The sequence below is a fragment of the Pongo pygmaeus genome, chromosome 3 (assembly GCF_028885625.2).
Source record: "Pongo pygmaeus isolate AG05252 chromosome 3, NHGRI_mPonPyg2-v2.0_pri, whole genome shotgun sequence".
NCBI lineage: Eukaryota > Metazoa > Chordata > Mammalia > Primates > Hominidae > Pongo > Pongo pygmaeus.
Window position 1 is genome coordinate 2,438,065 of NC_072376.2, and position 16,244 is coordinate 2,454,308.

Sequence of the window (16,244 nt, forward strand, 5' to 3'; positions counted from 1 at the left end):
CCAAGCTCAGGACCCAGTCAGCTAACACCAGCATGGTCTTCACAGGACGTGCCCCCCACCGCCCATCCAGCACCCTCAGAAACAGGATCCCCATTTGGGAGTCTCCATGAGGCTGGTGTGCCATTACCCGTGTTTGAGGAAAGTCAAAGTACAATGCTGACCTCTCTGACAACGCAAGCCACACAGAACAATACACATCCTTTCCCCGTGGCCGCGCAATGACCCCGCTGGGCTGTGGCCCAAGCCTGTGTGGCCCCAGCTGCCTTCTCCTCAGCTGCCAGGGCTTCCCTGAGCCCCAGCTCCTCACAGATGACCCCACACTTCCAGGGCTGCAGCCCAGGAGGGGACAAAGCCTGTACCCCAGCGTCGGGTCTGCAGAGGGATCTGAGATGGGCAAAGGACTCGGGGGACCTTGTCACTGCCACTCAAGTGGGGGCATGGGAAGCAGTGCGTGGGACCTTCCATTGAGAGAAAGATGCAGTCACACACACGAGTGTCAACATGCAATATGAGCCTTCCAGAATTCTGAGAGCACGGCCCTGGCCAGCCCTGGATTGTGGCGGGAGGACATAGCCCCACTTTTGAAGACCTCCCCAGATCTGTGGTTTCAAGGGGTTTGACTTGATTTACAAGCACAGGAGACGTGGGAGTCCTATCAGGGCACTCGGCTCACCAGGGCTGGGGCAGCTCGAAGCCATAGCACACAGCAGGCCCACAGATTCCCTCTCAGGCCCCTCGCAGCATTCGCCGACCCCACCTCCAATGACCCACTCTCTGTCAGGAAGCACAGGGGAAGCCAGCCGCAGTGGCTCACGCCTGTAATCCCAGGACTTTGGGAGGCCAAGGCAGGTGAATCACCTGAAGTCAGGAATTCGACACCAGCCTGGCCAACACGGTGAAACCCTGTCTCTACTAAAAATACAAAAAAATTAGCTGGGTGTGGTGGTGCACATCTGTGGTCCCAGCTACTCAGCTGGCCGAGGCAGGAGAATGGCATGAACCCGGGAGGCGGAGCTTGCAGTGAGCCAAGATTGCACTACTGCACTCCAGCCTGGGGGACAGAGCGAGACTCTGCCTCAAAAAAAAAAAAAAAAAAAAGCTGAAGACGGAGCTACACAGTAATTCCAACCGAGCACCTCCCCAAGAGAATCAAATTACAAAGACTTGAACACATGCTCATGCCAGCGTCATTCATGACAGCCAAAAATGGAGACTACCCAAATGTCCATCAGCAGGTGAATGGAAAACAAAAAGTGGTCTGTCCACTAATGGAATATTATTCAGCCATAAAAATGAAATGCTAACACATGCTACAACATGGATGAAACTGGAAGAAGCCAGACACAAAAGGCCCCACGGCGTATGACTCCTTTTATATGAAACGTCCAGAACAGGCAAATCCGCAGAGACGGAAAGCCGACTGGAGGTTCCGGGGGCCGGGGCAGAGTGAGTGAAGAGTGACTACATAATAGAAACAGGGTGTTTATATGGGATGATGGAAAAGCTTTGAAATCAGAGACAGCCAATGACTGCACCACATTGTGAATACAGGAAATATCACTGATGGTTTGCTTTCAATGGTTACCTATATATTCAGTGCATTTCACCCTCTCAGTCTCGTTTTGGTTACCTATATATTCAGTGCATTTCACCCTCTCAGTCTCGTTTTATTTTTTTTAGACAGGGTCTTGCTCTGTCGCCCTTGCCCAGGCTGGAGTGCAGTGGCACAGTCATAGCTCACTACAGTTTCAAACTCCTGGGCTCAAGCGATCCGTCCCCCTTGGCCACCCAAAGTAGCTGGGATTATAGGCGTATGCCACCATGCCCAGCCACACTTCAATCTCTTAAAAGATTAAAATATATACATAACAACAAAAATGAACCATAACTAACCTCATCCACAAGCCGAATTTGTCCCCAAAGGCATATCCTTGGATAGTTCCAAAGTGAGCCCCAGATACCCCCAGAGAGTGGCCTGGGCAAAGCGGTGCTGGGCCTGGGGCCTTCAGGAGAGAAGCCATGTGTCTTCCCCATACTCCAAGCAGCATCGCGAAGGGAAGATGGGGTGCACCGCCACCTGCTTTTCCATTCTCTCCCCACAGTGAGCTTTGAGGCAAGCCTTACCACCCACAGTCCTTGGCCTTTTCAGAAGTGTCTGGAGCACACCAATTAGAGCAAGTTTGAGAAGACCAATGGGACTTGCCTGGATTTCAAATGCTGTGGGAGGCTGCAGATTGACTGTGCTGATGGTCTACTGATGGCTGCGCTGAGCAGCCTTACAGTTTCCCATCATTCCCTACAGTGCCCCGCTCCCACTGCGCCCAGCCACATGGCCGAGCTGTGACCTTGAGCAGGGCCAGGCTCTGAGATCTGCAGGCCAGGAAGCCTTCCCTAAGTCAGAGGGAAGGGGCCGGGGCACAGGAGAGTGGTCCCAGTGCCCATTGTCCCTGAGACCTCCCAGCCCTTGGAGGGGTCAGGAGAGGGCCAGGTGAGGCCAACAGCCAGCGTTCCTGTCACTGTCCCTCGGGTTCTCTTGGTTCTTTCAACAGTTTCAAAATGCCCACTGGCCGGGCGCAGTGGCTCACACCTGTAATCCCAGCACTTTGGGAGGCCAAGGCAGAGGGATCATCTGAGGTCAAGAGTTCGAGACCACCCTGGCCAACATGGTGAAACCCCGTCTCTACTAAAAATATAAAAATTAGCTGGGCGTGGTGGCAGGCGCCTGTAATCCCAGCTACTCGGGAGGCTGAGGCAGGAGAATCACTTGAATTCGGGAGGCGGATGTTGCAGTGAGCCAAGATTGCGCTGCTACACTGCAGCCTGGATGACAGAATGGATTCTGTCAGAAAGAAAGAAAGGAAGGAAGGAAGGAAGGAAGGAAAGAAAGAGAAAAAGAAAGAAAGAAAAGAAGGAAGGAAGGAAGGAAGGAAAGGAAGGAAGGAAGGAAGGAGGGAAGGAAAGAAAGAAAGAGAAAAAGAAAGAAAAGAAGGAAGGAAGGAAGGAAAGAAAGAAAGAGAAAAAGAAAGAAAAGAAGGAAGGAAGGAAAGAAAGAAAGAAAGAAAGAAAGAAAGAAAGAAAGAAAGAAAAGGAAGAAAGAAAGAAAAGGAAGGAAGGAAGGAAAGAAAGAAAGAAAGAAAAGAAAATTAGCCGGGCATGGTGGCACATGCCTGTAATCTCAGCACTTTGGGAGGCCGAGGCATGTGAATCACTTGAGGTCAGGAATTCAAGACCAGCCTGGCCAACATGATGAAACCCCATCTCTCTCAAAAATACAAAAATTAGGTCAGGCGCGGTAGCTCACGCCTGTAATCCTAGCACTTTGGGAGGCCGAGGCGGGCAGATCACGAGGTCAGGAGATTGAGACCATCCTGGCTAACACGGTGAAACCCTGTCTCTACTAAAAATACAGAAAAATTAGCCGGGCGTGGTGGCGGGCGCCTGTAGTCCCAGCTACTCGGGAGGCTGAGGCAGGAGAATGGCGTGAACCCGGGAGGCGGAGGTTGCAGTGAGCCAAGATTGCACCACTGCACTCCAGCCTGGACGACAGAGTGAGACTCTGTCTCAAAAAAAAATACAAAAATTAGCTGGGTGTGGTGGTGCATACCTGTAATCCCAGCTACTCGAGAGGCTGAGGCAAGAGAATCACTTGAACCCAGAAGGCAGAGGTAGCAGTGAGCCAAGATCGTGCCACTATATTCCAGCCTGGGCCACAGAACAAGACCCTGTCTCAAAAAAAAAACAAAAACAAAAACAAAAACGCTGGGAAGGGGCTGCCCGAGAGCTCCTGTGACTGAGACCGGGATTAAAGAGGTGGGGCAGCGAGGCCTGGGAGCCGCTGGTGTGCAGCAGGAAGCCATCCCCTCCCCGTGGGGAAACATGCTGTCGCTCTGCTTTGAGCTCTGTGCTTACCCGATGCAGGGAGAAAGAACCTCACCTCCTTGCTTTTGGTAAACGGCTGGTTCACCTTTTCTGCCCCTTTCTTTTCAGCCTTTCTGCGGAAGCTGTCTCGTGGACATCTCTCGTCAACAGCACAAGGCTGGATTGTTCAACGCACAGGTGCACTCTCAGTATCTGTCTGGGAGGTGGGTTTGCTCCACTCACTGTGATTCCTGACTTATGTGCAATTATTTCTACAGCTTTATTTTTTGCTTTTTGTTTGTTGTGCTTTTGCTTTGCTGCCCTCTTCTCATCCTTTCCTGCTTTGATTGGATTATTTCCTTTATTCTCTTTTCTCCCTCTCCTGGTTTAGAAGTTATCCCTTCTCTGGGACTGTTATCCTAGTGCCTACCCTGGGGTAATTCACACACTTAGTTCATGGTCTCAAATCCAGCCTTATCGCAAACCATCAAAGACCTCAGTGCCAGCTCTGATTGCTGTCCAGGCATTGCTGTCCAGAATTTCCACTCCCCCTTGCCAGGAGCATGGATGCTCACGCTCCCCAGGGTGACTGCTGCTCCCATCTACCCACTCCCTCCCCAACTCCTGGGCCCACCATTGCACCTCGCCTCCCACTCCTTTCTTCTGACTTTGATTTTCCTCTTGGAGTACATTTTCCAGTACTTCTTCAGCAATGATTTGGGGGCGGTTACTTTTTTGTCTTCATCTAAAACTGTCTTCCATTTTGCTCTCCTCCACGAACAACAGCTCAGCTAAGCCCAGAACTCTACTCTGACTTTGCTCCCTGTGGCCCTTGAAAGATTTCACTCCACAGTCCTCCAGGCCTCCAGTATTCAGCCAGTCCAGCAGAGGCCCCTGTGAGGTTGCAGCCTGTCCCCTTAGGCCCCTCAGATGCTGCATTCTGAGCATCTGAGGGGCCTGCTGTGCCACTGATTCCCATCTGGGGTGTGGGCTTATGAACCTGATGATTCAACTCGGGAAGATTCTCAGCCGTGAGCAGAAAGCAGCCTCCTCTCTCCCCCTGCTCTCGCTCCTGAAGTCCCAGGAGTTACATCTTGAACCTTCTCATCCCTCTGTGCCTCAGAAGCTCCCTCAACTGCACAGGCTGGAGTGTAGTGGCACGATCTCTGCTCACCGCAACCTCTGCCTCCCAGATTCAAGCGATTCTCCTGCCTCAGCCTCCCGAGTAGCTGGGATTACAGATGCACCACCACACCCAGCTAATTTTGTATTTTTAGTAGAAACAGGATTTCACCATGTCGGCCAGGCTGGTCTCGACCTCCTGACCTCGTGATCCACCTGCCTCAGCCTCGAAAAGTGCTGGGATTACAGGCGTGAGCCACCACGCCCGGCCTGCCTTGTGGTTTCTATCCTCATTCTCTTGGCTTGGTTTGACCTTATGCATGCCAGAGCGTGCGCTCATGGAGAACCCCTTTCTCCTCTGTCTTGTAACTTTCTACTACGAACTCACTTCAGAAGTGTGGCAGGAGGGCTCCTCCAGAACACCACGTACCTCATTCAGCCAGGCTGCCCAGGTGACCCTGCGCTGAAGTGGCCTATGGGGTTTTCCTGGCCCCCTGGCCTCCAGGCCTCAAGGACAGAGATTCCTGTCTGACCCTTGCTCCAACCTGCCCCCACTGGAGAGCAATGCTTCACCCAGTTCTGGACCAACATGTCTCCCCTAACCCCCACCATGCCCTGGGCCTCCCTGTGAGTGCTCCCAGGAACATCCTACCAAGCCAGCATTTTCCTGCATCCCCACACCTGCCCTTTGAGATGTGACCCTGCTATTCCCCGCACCGAGAAATGGAGGTGACAGTCCCCCCCTTTAATGGGGGCTGGCCCTATGGACACTGTGGAGGTGATGCCATGTGACTTCCAGGCTGGGCCTCAGGATCACCTTGCCACTCTGCTCCACTGCCCTGAGACTCAGTATTGGGGAGAAAGCCTGGAGGGGGCCTGCCCCAGCTGCACCAGCCGGGGTGGACCAAAGGCCGCAGATGGTTCAGCTGGCTGACCCTGCCCAACTGAAGCCCCGCCCAGATGAGCCCCACCCAGGTAAGCCCACCTAGATGATGGCGCCCCACCCAGATAGAGCCCCGCTCCGAGGAGTACCACCCAGGTAAGCCTGCCTAGATGACGAAGCCCCGCCTAGATGATGAAGCCCCGCCCAGATGCAGCCCCACCCAGATGCAGCCCTATCCAGATGGCCCCACACAGTGATCCCCGCCCATATAAGCCCCACCTAGATGAAGCCCCACCCAGGTAAGCCCACCTAGATGCTGGCATCCCACCCAGATAAAGCCCTACCCAGATGAGTACCACTCAGGTAAGCCTGACTAGATGATGAAGCCCCGCCCAGATGACGAAGCCCCGCCCAGATGCAGCCCTATCCAGATGGCCCCACACAGTGAGCCCTGCACGTATAAGCCCCACCTAGGTGAAGCCACGCCCACGTGAGCCCCACCCAGATGAGCCCCGCCCCAAGGGTTGATCCACCCAGTCCTGACGTGGGGCAGCAGTGATGGTTTGAAGCTCTCAGTTCCGGGTGGTTTCTAAGTGGACCATCCCGTGCGCTCAGCTTTAGGTTTTAGTTTCCTCTTATTTCTGGCACTAGGGGTTACACCTTCTCTCTTGCCAGCTCAGTACTTTTCAAAGTGTTTTTGTGATTTTATCCAACATTCCTGGGCACCTCGCAGTGGGAAGGTCTGCCTTTACGCGGTCTGCGACACAGCCCTGAACGCCCCGGGCCCCCCACCCTCACATTCCCCGTGGAGGTGCATGGCTATCAAACACACTGTCCAAACCCCGACTTCTGCACCCCCATCCCCACCCTCCACCCTGCAGCTCCTCTCCTGAGCTCCCCATCCCCAAACAGCACCTCTCCCCCAGCCAGGTCCCACCCCCACCAGGCCCAGATCCATCCACTTTCTCCATCCAGAGTCGCCTGCTGCCATCCTCTCGCTGGAATCCCCGCCACCCACCAGTCCCAGCTTCCAGTCTCGTCTCTCCCACAGCAGGCCTGGAAGGACCCCGCAAACAGCAGTGCTGACCCCACCATGCCCCCACCTTCCTTGCCTGTGACCCATCCCCAGGCGACCTCCCAACCCCATCTGCAGCGACCCCATCTTGTCCCCTGTGCTCCAAGTACACCGAGCTTTTCAGGCTCCGCGACCCACACCCCCTTGCCATTCACATCTCAGCAGCCCCCTTGCCCCCACTCCGCTGGCTGCTTGCTGTCCCTGCGATCCCTGGCTCAGGCAAGGCCCACATGGCCTGACAGCCTTGGAGCTTCCCACTGGGCAGCCCCTGCTGGCGCTGTGAGAGGGCTGAGTCCAGCACACCCATGGTGGGGTGCGGGGGCTCACCCCTGCGGACAGCTCTGTGGGAGGAGGTCAGTTTGAGAAATTTGTCAGAACTACCCAACCACGATCAATCCCAGACACAGAACTCCTTCACGCTGTCTTCTGGAAGCCCCAGGACAAAGGCCCTGGCAGCAGCACAGGGTGGCAGGAGAGGCTGGGCTGGGACTTGAGGATCCATCTTCAGAGACCAGGAAGATGCCCCAGCCAGGTAGCCTCAGTCAGTGGGCCAGGCTGGCAGGGTGCTTTCCAAAGCCCCCAAGTCAGCTGCCTACCCAGAAAGCCAAACTCAGGAACCATGGCCCTGGGCCTGTTTTCCTATTTTTTTTTTACTCAGGGGCAGAACACCTTTTCCCTTGATTATCTGTTAACCTCAAAAAGTGCTACAATTCCTTTTTTTAAATGGAGGTGAAATCCACACAACATACAATCAGCCATCTTAGAGGGTACAATACAATGGCATTTACTGCATTCACAATGCTACCCAACCACCAGCTCTCGCTGCGTCAAAACCTTTTCATCACCCCAAAAGGAAACCCCACGCCCTTTAAATCATCACTCCCCATTTCCACTTCCACTCTCCAGCCCCTGGCAACTGCCAATCTGCTTTCTATCTCAATGGATTTGCCTCTTCTGGACATTTCATAGAAATGGAATCATACGAGATGCAGCCTTTTGCGAGTGGCTTCTTTCGATTATCAGCCTGTCTTCCAGGCTCGTGGCGATGGCTTGTATCAGAACATCTTCCCTTTCTTTTTTTTTTTTTCATTTTTTAAAATTTTATTTATTTATTTATTTATTTTTGAGACAGAGTCTCGCTCTGTCGCCCAGGCTGGAGTGCAGTCACACCATCTCAGCTCACCGCAAGCTCCGCCTCCCGGGTTCACGCCATTCTCCTGCCTCAGCCTCCCGAGTAGCTGGGACTACAGGCGCCCCACCACCACGCCCGGCTAATTTTCTGTATTTTTAGTAGAGATGGGGTTTCACCGTATTAGCCAGGATGGTCTCAATCTCCTGACCTCGTGATCCGCCTGCCTCAGCTTCCCAAAGTGCTGGGATTACAGGCGTGAGCCACTGTGCCTGGCCAGAACATCCTCCCTTTCTAATGCTAATGTCACACCGTGGTGCGGAGGGACCACATTTGTCTGTTCTTCCTTCCATGGACGTTTGGGTTGTTTCCCCCTTTTGGCTGTTATGTATAAAGCTGCTGTGAACATGAGTGTACAATTCTTAAATGTATCTGACATTTAAGTAGTTGATTCTGCTTTTAGGTGTTTTTTGTAATCATGATATCCCTAAAAATAATTGGAAACATTCTCAAAAACTGAAATCCAAAGACAAAAACATTGCCCTAAGGACACCATCCTAAATTGGGTGTGCTAGCCCAGTCTCCCCAGGAAGCCGGTGTAAAATACCATGTTTCTGGTGGGGGACAGCCAGGGGCAGCACAGCTGGAGCAAAATCCCACCCGTGGCAGAGACTTAGAGAGCCAGCCATGCAGTTTGGACCCATGCTCCTCGGCCATGGAGGGGCCCCCCCACTTGATGTGCCCTCTACGCCCCCTGCCTCCCTCCAGCAGGAAAACAATGAAAAATGGAAGAGCTTCAGAATACTTACTGTAAGAAGGAAAAAATCATTCCATACATTAATTACCATAACATGTTCTGTTCTACTTGTGCTTAATCTATTCAGATCAGTCAAAAAATATCCATTCACTTTTGTCTTCCTCCTTCAAACACTTGACTTGCCCATCAATATCTAAGATTTTTTTGCAATCCAACTGAAAAAAGAAAAAAGTAATCGTTTCACCAAATGGGACTCATGTAAAATCCGATGACAGTCCAGTTCCTTCCTGCAGGAAAGGAGACTTTGCCTGACGCATATGAGTGCCAGCTCTGGGGTCCCACGGATCTGAGTGTAAATCCCAGCCCTGCTTTCTCCTGGCTGTAGAGGTTCGAGTAAGGTGACTTGTCCTGAGACTCCATTTGTAAAACAGGGTGCATCAGCATAGTTTAAACATTCACAAATGACCCTCAAACCTCAGTGCCTTAACGGATAGAAGTTTATCCCCCTCACATCACAGTGCAGTGCGAGTGTACCCCAGCCCCTTCCCCGCTGCCACCTGAGCCCTGGAGTCCTCTCCTAGGTCCTGAGCATCCAGATAACAAATGGGGGGCACAGGCCATGGGAGGACAGCATGAGAGGTTTGGGGGCCAGTCCGACATGGTGAACCCCATTGCTGCCCACACCAGCTGCAGTCAGCCCTGGTCCTGACAACCACAGAGGAGGCAGGTGCTCATGTGGTGCGTGAGCACATGGCAGCATCTCTCCCCTAGGGCGCAGACAGGGGCAGGGCGCATCCTTCATCCTCAGGGGAACCTGTAACCAGACCCACGGGGATGCCTGAGGTGTACTAAGTCAGGGTCTGTTCCCAGCAACCAAGCACCTGCCACCTACCAGAAAAAGACGCAGGGGTGGCAGGCCCCCACTGAGACCCTTTCACTCTCAGAATGGCCTGGCTGGAGGAACTGGAAGCTGTAATGGCCTCTGGGACTCCAAGAAATACTGACATGAAACCCTAAGGTAGCTAAACGTTGGTTCTGTGGAAGTCCCCGCCTGCTTACACCACCCACTGGTTCTGCCATTATTGACTGGGGTCACTGGTTGAGCTGTTACTGTGAGTCTTGGACAGAGATGGTCTCCTCACATGGGCCCAACAATTCCAGAAGGCAGGTCTCAGCATCCCCACCTGACACTAGGGAAACTGAGGCACAGGTGTGGGAGGGACGAGAATTCCCAGCCAGGCCCTGGAGCTCCAATGCTATTTAGACACATGGCCGGCAACCACTGAAGACAAGAAAACACTGGGCTTCGAAGCACTGAAACCCACAGCATTCTCAGCATTTATTTTTCTTCGAACTGGAATCAGCTCACCATTATTCACCTTTGCACCTGGCACACCCTGTAGCTGCACAAGGCTGTCAACTCAAACAAAACCACACCCGGGCTGTCACTTACCAGCTCTCAGATGTGCACCTTCACACATTTAGAGCAAGCACAGCCGGTATTCTGGGAATTCTTGGTGGCTGAAAATGCCCACTGAAGCCTCCTTAAATTACCCATCTCTCCTCTTAAGGTCGAACAAAATGACCTAAAGACACTCAGCCTGTGGGGCAGGACACTGAGGCCCTGCTTCCCTCCCCTGTCCGCCCTGCTGCTGAGTCCAAATATCAATTACGTGAAACTCTCGACTCCCTGCCTCTGACTCGCCCATTTAACAGAAACCATACCAGACGTTTCCAGTAAGCACCCGGCCCTGCCCTGCCAGGGAAGGAGAGCCCTGAGTGATGACAGAGTCGGCGCAGCGAGTGATGCTCGCCCTGTGTCTGCAGCCCAGGCTCTTAATTGCCCTGCAAATGCCGCTGGCACAAGGCAAGGCATGTGAGGTCCCACACTCCCCCAACCACAAACAGAAACCTCAGCAAAGCGCAGGAAATGAGATGTGAGCTGCCCGCTGAGAGTCACTTCCTAGGAGGCCAGGGAGTAGGTTCTACAAAGCCACCTTAAGAGCAGATGGACTCTCAGGCGTCCCCACTGCGCTCCTGCTGACCACAGCCTGAGTGCTGATGTGGAAAGGAAGGCTCTCTGAGAGGGGTGGCATGACCTGGATGCAGAGCCGGGGGAGCCCCAGAGCCTTCTGAATTCAGAGAACCCCATGCAACAGAGAGAGACCGGTGTGCAGGGCCAGCCACGCCTGCTCTGACTCAGCGCTGCCAAGCATCCTCCCAGGACTTCCTGAGCCCCCTCCATGCCAGGTGCCCGCCAGGAGAGGGAGCACCGCGGGGCTCAGCCTGTGCAGCATCCGGAACACTGGCTTTCCATCAGCTCACCTCAGAGAGAAACGTGCCAGGCCAAGGACAACCCCCCACCACAGCTGGGCACTTGGAGTTTATCAGCTGAAAACTAATTCATCAGTAGCCTGGCTAGAAGTTATCACTCAAATCCCAAGTCCCTGGAACAGGGTCTGTGCTTGGCATGGGGCACAGACGCAGTGCTGTAGGGACAGCCATTCACTTCCCAGGTGACGCAAAGCAGGGAAGTCAAGGCACATGCCGGTGACTGCCCTCTCATAGGCCCCACTCGTGCCAGGCCCCAGTCTCCACCAAGACCCCTCCCACAGCATTCCAAGCCCCAGCTGTGTACTTCTGGGGGTCTCTGTCATCACCCCTCACCCTCAGCCACCAGTGGGGAGCCCCGAAAGGAGGACCGGGCTGCGCCTAATCTCTGCACATCGGGACCAAACAGATATATCCAGACCTTGCCCCACCCCCCACTCTGGGGCCTGCCCCCATCTGCCACTTCGTTTCCAGGGTGCTGCTCCTCTCAACCAGGCGGCCAAGGTACAGAGTGCTGGCCACCAATGGCCAGCTGTCTTCAAGGGCCCATGACCAAGTGGGCTGGAACCCTGGAAATCCTCGGGTGACTGAGGCTGAGTTAACACAAGAGCCGAAGGGCAGGAAGTCCCATGCTCAGTACTGCTCAGTCCTAGCAGGTTCCCACAAAACATGCCAGTGGGGTTGGCCCCCAGGCAGACTTGACGAAACCCAAAGGGTTCTTCTTTTATAAAGCACACACACCCAGCAAGTCACTCAGGCTTCTCTTGGCAAAGGCCGTGTCATCACTAATCTGGGCCTGGAATGTTTACAGGAAGTTGCCAAATACACATCACTCAGTAAGGCAGATTTATAAGGAATGTTCTCCTACAAAGCGGGGGGACAAGAAAGGTTAATAGCCCCCACTCTGAAAATGGTCTAGGGGTGCAGACAAGCGAGCTCTTCTTGGAGTACAAGGTTGAGCATGGTAACCAGCCACACGGGAACTACCCCCATCCACCCAGCCAGCAAAACCCACCGAGGGTCAATTCCTCCTCAAAGATGGAAAACACAAATTCATCCTGAGTGATATTAATATGCTCTTTGGTGATGGCCAGGAAATCTCTCCCAGGTCCAGGTAAGTGTCCAGGTCCCTCTTCCCCATGCCGGGAGTTCTCACCTCCTAGCAACCAGGAACTTCCAGCCAAGTCAATCAATAGAAAGTCATAACCAAGCAAGAAACACAGCACTGACACTTTTGTTTCAAATGAAGACACCAAGCATGCCAAAATGGTTCGCCTTTCTAAAGCATAAACTCTCTTAAAAAGACCTTAAAGAAAGGCAAGAAAGTATTCCACCAACATCAATAAAGCAGGACAAGCTGACAGGTTTTCCTGCACCGTCTCTTCCTGGGAGTATTCAAAGTCAGGATAATACTTACAAGATCTGAACACTATACCAGGAAAAGTCATATTGGTGTTTAAAAGACTGATTAAGAAAGTGAATAGAAATATAATTTGCAAATGTCATTTTAATGTTAAACTTTTGTATTATTCATCAGGCATTCTTTTACTCAACTTAGGTAGCTAATGTAGTAGCTAATTTTTATTCAGATATCAAAATTTATGTCACACAGGAATATTTTTAAGCATTTCCAATTGCTTTTTAGAACTATAAGAACAGTGAATAATATTTTCATTTCAGAATATTTTCCACCATATTGTAACGAACAAGAAGCTCAGTGTTGGCCAGGCACAGTGGCTCACACCTGTAATCCCAGTGCTTCGGGAGGCTGAGGCAGGAGGATTGCTTAAGGCCGGGAATTTGAGTCCAGCCTGGGCAACATAGTGAGACCCTGTCTCTACAAACACACACACACACACACACACACACACACACACACTTAAAAATTTATAAAAAGAAGCTCACTGTGCAGTTTTAAACCAAAGCAGGAATTCAATTAAAAATTCAGTTTGAATTGTACATCTATCTAAATACAAAGTGGGAAAAAAAATTCCTAACTGCAGGCAACAGTCTCCCCCAGACACATCCTCCCACAGCTAATGTTTAACACTTCAACTCTTCCAGGCCCAGAATCTTCCCAGGACTGACTTTGTGCTTATTTGTGCCAAAATGTGTTAAATTAGACAGGAAAGAGAAGCATAAAATTCAATTCATAATCCAAGGCAAGGATCTGAGCTTCGGTTTGAAAAATGAAAAGCTATGGAGTGACATAACATACTCCAACCCTTCAAACAATCAAGATATTTAACTCCAAAGACATTTCTCAAATAAGAGACAGCCCAAGTTCAGACTGCCCACAGGGCACCAGCTCCCAGAAAATGCTATGGCCAGAGACAGATCTGAGATGGAGATACATCTCAAGTCCAGAGCTCTGGAGCTAGTATCAGACAGCACGCCAGGAGAAGACAACGAGAAAAAGGAGAGATCCACATGAATCCTGTTCCATCCCTTCTCCGGAGGCACACAGCTCTGGGCTGATCCCTGGGATCAGCTGATTCACTGGCTGTGCCCTCTTGGTGCCTGCCCTCTGCCTGGAAAGGCAGCTGCCTGCTGAAGAGGAAAAGTTAGGAACACAATTCCTAATTCTTGGGACAACCTCTAGTATCATGTTCTACCTTTAAAGTGTCTTCCCTAAACAGAAACAGACGAGGCCATCCTGAAATTACTCAGCTACTCATGAAACAGAGACTACAATTATTCTTCCTTCCTTTTCAACACGATTAGAAGGGTGATCCCCCAAATGCGGCTTCTTCCACAGCCACGTCCGGAGGGGCATCCCCTAGTGTCCCAGCAAGTGCCTTCAGTGACACCAGAATGTTACTTAAGACCTGAGACACATTTTTCCAGCTGCCTCCAGCCATTTGTCACAGAAAATAATGCTGCTGCACGCCCGCAAAACGCCGTTTTACAAGCGGACTTGGTTTTCAGTAACTGGTGAGGAAAAGTCACTGGAACCAAACACCACTCATACAGCTATCCAGAGCGGAGGCCACCGCCCTCCCCCGGCAGAGGCGCATGGGGGCAGCAGGCAGGACCGAGAGGGGCTCGAAGGCGCCGCAGGAGGAGAGGCTGGGCGCAGACGGCTCGGCCCCAAACCACACCCAGCGCCAGGAAACGCAAGGCTCCGGACGAACCCTTAAGAAGTCGCTGGTAGGGACAGGGAGGTTGGGAGCAGGGAGTGCCGCCACAGGAACCCTGAATCCCCCTCCCCCGAGTCCCCTCCCGGTCAAGCCAAGGCCAAGCAAGGGGCGCCCCATGTACCGTAAGCCCTCATTCAACCCAAAACTCCTGCAACGACAAACAATTCCCCGACCTCAAAGGCCGTGAAGCACGCGCCTTTCGGGGCCCTGAGTGCGCCCTCAAACCTCCGTTTCGATCTTCCAAACCCACCTCCCGCCTTCCTGGAATGGGCGCACGCGAGACACGGATTTCAGGAAACCTCCGCCGTGACAGCTCACCCACGGTGGAGACGGCGGCCTGGGACGCTGGACGGAGAAAGGCGGCCAGCGGAGGGAGGAGGGGTAGGTCGGCAACGCGGTGGCCTCGGACGTCCGAGCTGCCCGGACGCAGCGCTGGCCCCACTCCCGCCCTTGGTCGCCGCGGTGACCCCACCCGAGCCGTGCCCTCCTCCAAGATCTCAGGGCCCGGGCCTCCCCGCTGCGCCGGCCCCAGGGTGCCACCCTCGGACGCCCAGATGCGCCCTGGACCCTGCGCCGGGATCCCGAACACCGCCGCGCCTTGACCCCGCGCCGAGCGCGCCCGGCCCTGCTCCGGCTGCAGCGGACATGAGCCCCAGGCGGGCGGCGGGGACGCAGCGCCTGCAGTGCGACTGGCGCAGCCGCTGAGGCACGGGGCGCGCCGCCCGGACCCCGACCCCGCGGCGCTAGGAGAGGCGCGGGCGCCGGCTGGAGAGCCGTACCTCCCGCCCCGCCGAGGCTGCTGGCCACGGGCGCGCTCGCCCCAAGGGCCGGGCGGAGGACCTGTCCCGGATTCCAGAGGACGTGGGTGGGGAAGGGACAAGGATGGGGACAAGGGAGGGGACGCGAACTGGGCCGAGGTGTGGGTCAGTCCTGGTTCGGGAAGGGAGGCCGTTGGCAGCGCCATCAGGATCCTCTCTGGACATGGAAGGACGGGTCTGCCCTGGACCCAGGGATTGGGAAATGTGGGTTCTCTCAGAACCTGGGGAAGTGGGGAGATGGTCTGTTCTGGAGTGCGGAGGGAGGTCTATTCTGGGCCCAGGACAATGAGGGTGGGGGCAGGAGGGGAATGAGGGGGCATCCCTGGTGCAGGGAGGGGAGACGGAGAAGTAGTAGGGGGTCTGCTACCGTCCAGGACCGGGATGAGGGGGGAGAGGGGCCCGTTGTGGCCCTGGATGGAGGGGGAGGGAAAGTGCGCCCCGGCCCGAGAGGAGGAGCAGGAGGGTCAGTCCTGGACCCGGGCTTAGGAAGCAGGGAGGGAGGTTCGGATCCGCCTCAGGGACAGGGCGATGAAGATCTGTCCAAGTCTTGGAGTGGAGGGAAGGATGTCGGCGGTGGGGGAAGAGGCCGGCCACGGACAGGAAAAGGGGGTCCGTCTCGTAGGGCGGACGGGCGGTCCTGGGGAGCGGAGAGGGCGCGACGCGGGGGGCGTCCGGCCCGAGCGGGGCCGCTCACCTTGGGTTTGTAGAGCCACTTTCGGAACCTGTTCATCATCGCCGCGCCGGCCCTGGCCGGACTCCGGGCGGCCCTCGCCCTCCGCAGCGCTGCGCCCGGGCCCGGCTGAGGCGCGGGGTGGATGCGGAGGCACGGCCGGAGCCCCCGCGCTGTCGCAGGGAGGCTGGCGAGCGGAGCCCGGAGCGCCGAGCGGGCGGCGGGCAGGTGCGCGGGGCAGGTGCGCGGCCCTGAGGATGCTCTGCAAGCGGCGCGCCGGGCAGACCTCAGACCCGGGAGTGGGCGCTTGGGCGCACGGACAGACGCGGGCACGGGGGCGCGCGGCTCCTCGCTGCTCACTGACACCCAGCGCTCCGCTGGTCACGGCCGCCCCGCGCCGCACATGCGCCTAGGGCGCCGCGAGCCCCGGGCCCACCGCGAGCTGCGGGCGGGGCGGGCGG

General features: G+C 54.7%; 1 protein-coding gene across 4 annotated transcripts in view; it reads right to left on the reverse strand.

Annotated features, from left to right (window-relative positions):
- Positions 1–16,203, reverse strand: part of ZFYVE28 (zinc finger FYVE-type containing 28) — a 150,641-nt gene extending 134,438 nt beyond the window's left edge. For 2 of the 4 annotated variants that reach the window (XM_054486571.2, XM_054486573.2), the window contains exon 1: positions 15,808–16,197. In XM_054486571.2, coding sequence (XP_054342546.1) covers positions 15,808–15,846 — 39 coding nt within the window. In that variant the 5' untranslated portion in view covers positions 15,847–16,197. Of the gene's footprint in view, positions 1–14,545; positions 14,576–15,807 lie in introns of those variants that run through there. The other 2 variants (XM_054486570.2, XM_054486572.1) reach the window with 2 other exon arrangements.
- Positions 16,204–16,244: the final 41 nt, after the last annotated feature.